We start from the raw sequence: 8597 nt of genomic DNA on the forward strand, positions 1-8597 counted from the left end.
GTGTGATGGTAGCTGAGGCTCACTCCAAGGAGTATGTGATATGGAGCCTGAAGTGACCACCTCCTGTAACCTGACAGGACTCCCAATGAAGGACTGATCATACTAACCCATCTACAAAACCTTCCTGTCTACAGGAGGTGCAGGGACAAAGAAGGAGTGGGGTCTGAGGGAGTGGAAAACCAATCACTGGTCCAACTTCAGATGAATCGCACGGAGAAGAACCAATCCCTGACTGTATTAATGATACTCTGCATCCTGACAGACAGGGGCCTAGCCTATCTGTCCTTTTAGAGGCTCCAGGCTGCAGCTGTACAAAATGGATATACACCTGAGGGAGCTCCAGAAGTTTGTGATATATTTTTAGGAGAAATTGAGGAATCTGGGGGTAATAAGAACTTCATACATAGACCAACAGAGTTAATTGACCTCTATACTTAAGGGTTGTCAGAGAATTTTCCACAAACCAAAAAGCATTCATGGACTGGACCCGTGCTACCCTCTGAAAACATGCATAGCATATGTGCAGCTTGGAGCTTTTTATTCAGGTAGATTCCCCAACAACTGTAACAGAGACAGTCGCTCAGTCTTTTGGCTGTCTGTGGCATCTGTTCTCCTAACATTGATGCTTATTCTCATGGAAATGGTAATAATGTAAAAACAATAGCTTTTATAAGTTTATGGCTATATAATATTTTGTTCAATATATTTAGGAACCCTTCCCATTTCTTTGCTTCTTGTTTAAAAGTAAGGCCTTTTCCAAATTACACCTTAAAATAGCTGCCAAGCTATAACTTATAAAATCACCATAACCAGACACCCAGATCCAAGTATCAGGATGATGACTGTTCACAAAATCTTCCTGCTGAAATGAGCTGATGAATTTCTTAATGGGGAGAGGAGGGGTAGGAAAATTATAATAAATTTGGATAGAATTAAGAAAGCTAGCTTTACTATTTGTTTTCCAGTCTCGGCATATCTTGGAGAATCGGGGTTTGGTTGACATTCTGGAATCTATCTGAAATGCTGATAAACTGAGTACAGTTTGCGTCAGCAGCAATTTCTGAAACTGTTCTGGAAGCCAGTCTCTGGAAAAGGCATCACAAAGCAGGTAGCTGGAATAGCAGGCCATTTCAGCCTCCCTGCAAATGATTCTTGTCCAAGCAGAACATTCTGCAATGTATGAATGTCACAAACAAGATTTTAGTACTTTTAAGATCTTTCCATGCATTGTGCAAGGCGCACAGATCAGCTAAGATGAAATTTTGCTCCTTGTTTGAAAAGTTGAAAGACAACTATCCTTTTCTGAGTAAATGTGATCAATAGTCAATTGTAATAAATCGTCAGTCATGCCACGTGTAGGATTTCACTATGAATCTTAACTGTTCCACAACCAACAACATGTCTAATTTTAGCTCAAATTTTGGATACAGACATTTTTATGTCTAGACCAGTTACAGGGCTGTTCCCATGTAAAACTATCAGCAAATCAAGTTGTCTGTACTGTTTGATTTCCTCAAACTTTTCTTTTCTGTATCCTAGAACTTAAGTGGGGTTTCCCCCATCTTATTGGATTCATAAAACCAGGAAGGGGTTCAAAACCTTTTCTTTTCTTCTAAGAACACAAATATAGAGGCTCTTTCCCATAATAGCATGTCGTTGGTCCAGTAACCCAAAATCTCAATGGTAAAGATTGATTCAATTAGCAGCCTCCTTTTTCTTCAGTCTTGATCCCTTTTGAACTCTTTTCCAAGGATTTTTAATATAACCACCAAACTTATAACCACATGTTTTGATAAAGAATTCAAAACAATCAAAACATCTAAGTAATTGTTATTAGTTTTTGAGACAGTGCTCCTGGTTCAGGGACAAAAAAAGGGAGTCCCTCCCTGTTTGTACATGAGAAAAAGGCCTAAGTTTATAGTATTTGTCTGGCATAAGGTTATTCTACCTATTCCCTGCTCTTCATGCACATTTTGAGATCAAAATATTCTATGTATTTATTTATGCCTACTTAAATTCTCCATTCTATGGAACTTAATATCTCTATCAGGATAGTTACCTGTATCTATAAATCTACATTTATATACCCTTCCACTTTATATAACTTGAATACACATCCTTTCCTATGGATTTACTTCAGATAAATTCCCTTCTACTTACTGTGTAAGCCTATTTGCAGACTCTTAATTTGTCACACCTGGCCAAGCAATTCCATCACTGCTGTGTAGCTATCGGTCAAACAATCCAAGTGCCTTCCCTGGCACAGACTTTCTCAGATTTTCTTTAAAGCACTTTTCATTCATTCTTCATTGTGTGTAGATTAATACCTCATTATTATTTGTTGAGATAGGATTTCTCTCTATCTCCCTGCCTTTGTGTCCTCTATTTCAGATCAAAGGCCTGGATTACTTTATTACAGATATAATTTAAACACATACAATTACCATTATATTTTTATCCTTAAAAGTAATTAAACTAATATCATCTATCTCTCTCCTTTGCTTATCGGATAATAGAAGGCAGGCAGCCTCTCCCACCGACCTCTCTCTCTGCCTTCTGGGCAACTATCTCTTAGTACCACATGGGCTTCCTGCACTTCTGAGCTTAAACATCCTGAGTCAGACAGAAATCTTTAAGAAGGGCCCGTGATAAACCCCACCCCTGCTACCCAGCTTGCCTGAGACGACTTGAGGAACTTTGCTGTGTCCCAGCTCATGCCACGAACCCCAGAATTATGCAAAAGTTCAAGCACACCTGTTGTTCTAGTGCTGAACCTGCACAGCTTGATGAACAACCATGTGGCTCCGGCAAAACCAGCAACTCTGCTAACAATCCAAGTTTTTCCACCTCCCAATCTCACACCATGGCCTGTGTTTTCCGTTTTAGAATCTTCAATTAAGTTTTAGTACTGAAATCAAGCCTACAGTTGAGACATATTCTGTAGAGGTGGTTGGTTACTCAGCTCTACAAGTGGACACTACCTGCCAGAGTTCCTGGCTGTCCTGTCAAATGCTATGGATTCTCAAATGAAAGACAGAGAGACAGACAGACAAACAGACACACACACAGAGGGAGAGAGATAGGGAGAGACAGAGACAGAGAGAGCACTCTGTATTTAATATGCATAAATCAGCTCAGTGGCAGGGCCAGTCCCTATTTTCTACATTGATAATTCCTCCCCTGAGATAGTTCTAACTTATTACTTACTAAAATCTATATCCCATCTTTGCTATTCACAACCAACCTGAGGAGACACCACTGAGGCTACTCTTCTTTGGCACTTACATGTAGGGCACTCCGTCCTTCTCAGCTCTCAAATCTGCATCCAATTCCTTTCCTGGCATGGTGATCCTCTTTTGTCCCCTTGCCCTTGAATCCAAATGTGATTCCTTTGTCTCTGCCTAGACATTGGTCTCTGGCAATTTTATAAATTAGAACCAGTTGGGGAAAGAGAATCTCAGCATCTCAAATGCAGGATTCTCATGCCATTTGGTAACCAATTTATCACAAGAGTGAATTAAAACAAATCCATACAATTTGAGAAGCAACAAACAAACAAACCAGCCCAAGCCCCAAGTATACCTTTATTTTTAACACCCTTCATTTAGTCATATGTGGAAACTTAGTTCTAGTTCCCAGGCACAGAGGTGTTGTAGAGTGCCCATTGGCAGACCACCTCCCCTTATTCAACATTTTGTTTTTGAAAACATAATGACTGTCTGTAACAATGCCCACTGCTGTTTATCTTGTGCTCCTCAAAACATAATGCATATTCCCTAACACCAAAGAACAAATGAATATCATTGATTAAACTGTAACACCCACATCCTAACAGTTGACACAGTAAACTACATAAGCACCTGCCCCTCAATCCTGGACAGTGGAAAATGTAGCTGAACTTGCACAAATGTTTCTGTTTCCTCTTAATTTTTTTTATTTGTTTAATCTTTTTTTGTACAGTCCAGACTTATCGCCCTCCCTTGTCCATACTTTGACTGTTCCACAAGGCACACCTCCTCTCCCCATCTCCAAGAGGATGTCTCCATCTCTCCATCCCACTCTCAAAGGTCCCAAGTCTCCAGAGGGTTAGTTGTATCTTCTCTGAATGCGTGCAGACCCAAGTGTCCTCTACTGCATGTGTTGTGGGAGTGGTCATATCATGTATATGCTGCCTGGTTGGTTGAGCAGTGTCTGAGACATCCCAGGGGTCCAGGTTAATTGACATGGCTGGTATTCTTATAGGATCACTCTTCAGTCTCTCCCAGGTTTTTCCTAGTTTAACCACAGGCATCAGCAGTTTCTGCCCATTGGTTGGGTGTGAATGTCTTCATCTGACTCGTTCAGCTGCTTTTTGGGTCTTTCAGAAGACAGCCATGATAGACCGCTGTTTCTAAGTATACCATAGCATGAATAATAGTGTCAGACCTTGGTGCCTCCCACTGAGCTGGAACACAATTTGGACCTCCTTTTGCTTACGCTCTTCTCCATTTTTGTTCTTTCAGACAGGGAGAATTCTGGGTCAGAGGTTTTGATTGTGGGATGGCAGCTCTACAACACTCTGGCTCACAGTGGTTAGGCAGGTATCTTACTTGTCACAGTTTAGACTCTGAGTTCATTTTCTGTCCATGATCCAGGAACAGATTTATTAAAACAAATTCCTGTCATTTTCATCACCTGCATTTAAGTTGTGTTGGAATTGAGAGGACTCCATTCCACAAAGATTTTACCACATTGTTTACACTCATATCTTTACAGTATGATTACTTTCATGATGATAAAGACTGTAGAAAAGTGCAAAAGATTCAACATGTTCAATGCCTTCATAGGGATTCTTTTATTTTTTTTGCTATGATGATGATGTGTGAAAATTGAAAAGACTTCACCATATTAAATGCATTCACAGAGTTTATCTCCAGTATGGATTGTTTCATGTGAAGACTGTAGGCATAAATGGAGGCTTCACCATATTAAATGCACTCACAGAATTTCTCTATGCTAAGGTTTATTTTGTGCATTTGACTATGACTGACATGCGAAGGCTTTACCACATTACTTATAGTCACATGGTTTCTCACCTGTTTGTCTTCTTTTATGTATTTGAAAGATGATTGCAGTGTACAAAGGCTTCATCCCATTGATTATATTCATAGGGTTTCTCTTGAGTGTGTCTTCTTTTACTTACTTGGAGAGTACTGTGACTTGCAAAAGGTTTACCACATTTTTTATATTCATAGGGTTTCTAGGTAATCTGTATTATTTTATGTGCTAGGAAATGACTGTTTTGGGCAAAGGCTTTACCACCTTAGGTACAGTCAGCAGTTTTCTCTAGTATATATTCTTTTATGGATTTGAAGATGATTGTTATGTAAAAGGGCTAGAGAACATTGATGACAGTCATGAGGTTTCTCCATAGTATGTGATTGTTTATGTATTTGGAGGCCACTGCTTTGTGAAAATGGTAGAAAACCATATTGGTTTACATTCAAAAAGTCTCTCTCTTGTGTGTATACATTTAAGATTTTAGAGACCACTGCTTTGTGAAAAAGCTTTACCATATTGGGTACACTAAAAGGGTTTCTCTCTTATATGCTTTCTTTCATGTTTTTGCAGATGACACTTTTGCACAAAGGCTTTACCACATTGCTTACATTCATAGGGTTTCTCTCCTGTGTGTGTTCTTTTATGTAACTGGAGATTACTTCTTCCTGCAAAGGTTTTACCACATTGGTTACATTCATAGGGCTTCTCTCCAGTATGTGTTTGTTTTTGGAGAGTACTTCTTTGTGCAAAAGCTTTACCACATTGATTACATTCATAGGGTTTCTCTCCTGTATGATTTCTTTTGTGGTTTTGTAGATGACTCATTCGAGCAAAAGCTTTACCACATTGGTTACATTCATAGGGTTTCTGTCCTATATGTATTTTTTCATGTTTTTGGAGAGCACTTCTTTGTGCAAAGGCTTTGCCACATAGGTTATATTCATGAGACTTTTCTCCACTATGTGATCTTTTATGTATATTGAGAGTACTTCTGCGTACAAAAGCTTTACCACATTGGTTACATTCATAGGGTTTCTCTCCTGTGTGTGTTCTATTATGTTTTTGGAGACTACAGCTTTGTGCAAAGGCTCTGCCACATTTGTTACATTCATAGGGTTTCTCTCCTGTACGTGTTCTTATATGTCTTTGGAGATGACTGCTTTGTGCAAAGGCTTTGCAACATTGGTTACACTCGTAAGGTTTTTCTCCACTATGTGTTCTTTCATGGTTTTTGAGATGACTCCTTTTTGCAAAAGCTTTACCACATTGATTATATCCATACAGCTTCTCTCCATTATGCCTTTGGGTATGACTCTGATATGCCAAGGTTTTACCATATTGAATAAAATTAGAGGGTTGCTTTCCCATAAAACTTCTTTCATGCCTGCAAATACAATTGGTAAATGGAAATTTTTCTTGCATTGTTTTTGTTCCTGGTTTTTTTTATCTCTATGAATTCATTTCACATTTGGATTAATAGTAAAGTGCAAAGTGATCTTAACATAGTATCAGTTTGTTTACATTCAAAGGTGTTCCCTTTCATTATGGGTTTTCTTGAATGTTTAAGTCACGTGGAATAGAAGAGCACTGATTACATGAAATTTATCCCTTAATTTTTCTATAAGAGATTATTCACATATTTGAAGAGAAAACAATGAACACATAGCTTTTGCAGTGTGACTACAAACATAAATTTTACTATTATGTGAGGAATTCTACACTTGAAACATGAACCAAGGCAAACATAAACATTTCTATACTACTAATCTCATAAAGATAATCAGCAACTTTGAATTTGTAAATGACCCCCAAAATGGTCAAAAACTAATGGTTTATGAATTTATACCATATTAAGACACTCTACTCAAAGTAGGATTATACTGTACATCTTCTAATTTTTCTGGAAAAGAGAGAGGTACGTTGCCTCTTTCAGTTTCTCTATGCTCTCATGGCTTGTATCTCTAGTGACATATGACATCCATATTAAAAGAAGAATAACAAGTGAAAGAGTTCCAAATTTCATTCACACAGTTTGATTTTTTTCCTCATAGAGATGTGGTATAGGGAAAAGTTTTCTCCACAAAACCATTCGTGAATCTCATGAAATGTCCATCTCACTAAATTCAGCAGTGTTATTACAAGAATATGGTTAACAACAGATTTACTATGGATTCTTTACTAATTATAAGGTTTTAGGCATATACTTATGAACTACTCAATATGTTTCCCTTTTGCAATAGCTAAGAGGTGTGAGACTGAACCAAGTGAAAGTTCTACATTCTGGCTCTACTGTGCTTGATTCAAATGGTGACATATCTGTTAAGATATAGTGTTTGTGTCTTCCTAATTAAGAAATGCCTTGCAAACACAAATTAGATACCTGATATCGGAGTACATAGTGTGTGAGATTTGGTAATCATTCATTACATAATGCAGTGAGTATTTTACACCGTTCCTTTTCTTAAAAACTTGCAGGACATATTACAAATCTTTGGGATGCATTTTCTTATCAGCATGCACATGAAAATTACCTTCCATGTCTTCTAAAACTTTTAAAATATTCTTCACTAGCATGGTCTTACCAAAAGTAGCCTAAAAAATGGTACCAGAGAAAGTATGGTACATTATTGGAAATTAGGCAACATATAAGTTACTGCATCAAGTGAACTTTAGAACCATGATTGATTTATTCACCCCATTCTTCCTCATCTTCAAGACAAATTACAAAAACAAATAACAATAACCAAAATCAGCTCTGCTTACATTTTACAAAGTGAATAATAACATTCCTTGCATTACCTATAGCAGTGAGATTCCTACAGGTCTCCAGCATCACATCTTGGTAGAGACTCTTCTGAGAAGGATCCAACAATGCCCACTCTTCCTGGGTGAAGTTCACATGCACATCATCATAGGTCAGTACATCCTGAAAGATCCAATACATGTGTACATATCCCAGCGTGATACCACCTTCCAGTTTCCATCTGTGCCCATAGGTGGGGCTGTCCCAAAGCCCTCCAGACCCAATACCTGCCTACAGAGGTGGTCTGTCAGGAAAATTCTCACTCCTAACCCATAGGTGAGATCCCACTTTTTCTCCACTCACTGTCCAAAGGGAGAAACACCAGGAGCGCACAGGGTATAGGAACTGCAGTGCACACTGGGATGGGGCTCTTCCACTCTCCAACTGCTCCCAGAGCTGGGGCTGTCCCATAGTTCTCCAGACTAAAAAACTGCCCACAGAGAGCTGGTTTCCTAGGACCACCCTCACTACTAAGCACACAGAGGGAAACCCAACTCCCATATCCCCTGCATTCTCTACAGATTGTCCAAAATATTACTTCTGAAACATGCAGGGCCCTGGAGCTGCAGGGCGCCTGGGAGAGGACCCATATGGTCTACATCTGCTTCCAGAGCAAAGATTATGTCATAGCTGTCCAGACCCAAAATAAACACAGAGAGCAATGGTCTCCCAGGAGAACTCTCATTCCTAAGATCACTAGCACAGGGGTCTGCAGGAGGATCAAGCTACAGTCAGAAACAGGAAGAACAAAAAC

General features: G+C 38.9%; 1 protein-coding gene across 1 annotated transcript; it reads right to left on the reverse strand.

Annotated features, from left to right (window-relative positions):
* Positions 1-2431: 2431 nt before the first annotated feature.
* LOC120093132 (zinc finger protein 700-like) lies at positions 2432-7789 on the reverse strand. The gene has a single exon (XM_039106744.2). The coding sequence runs from the start codon at positions 6460-6462 to the stop codon at positions 5566-5568; it is 897 nt and encodes a 298-aa protein (XP_038962672.1). The 5' UTR covers positions 6463-7789; the 3' UTR covers positions 2432-5565.
* Positions 7790-8597: the final 808 nt, after the last annotated feature.

This window comes from Rattus norvegicus, chromosome 3 (genome assembly GCF_036323735.1).
Source record: "Rattus norvegicus strain BN/NHsdMcwi chromosome 3, GRCr8, whole genome shotgun sequence".
NCBI lineage: Eukaryota > Metazoa > Chordata > Mammalia > Rodentia > Muridae > Rattus > Rattus norvegicus.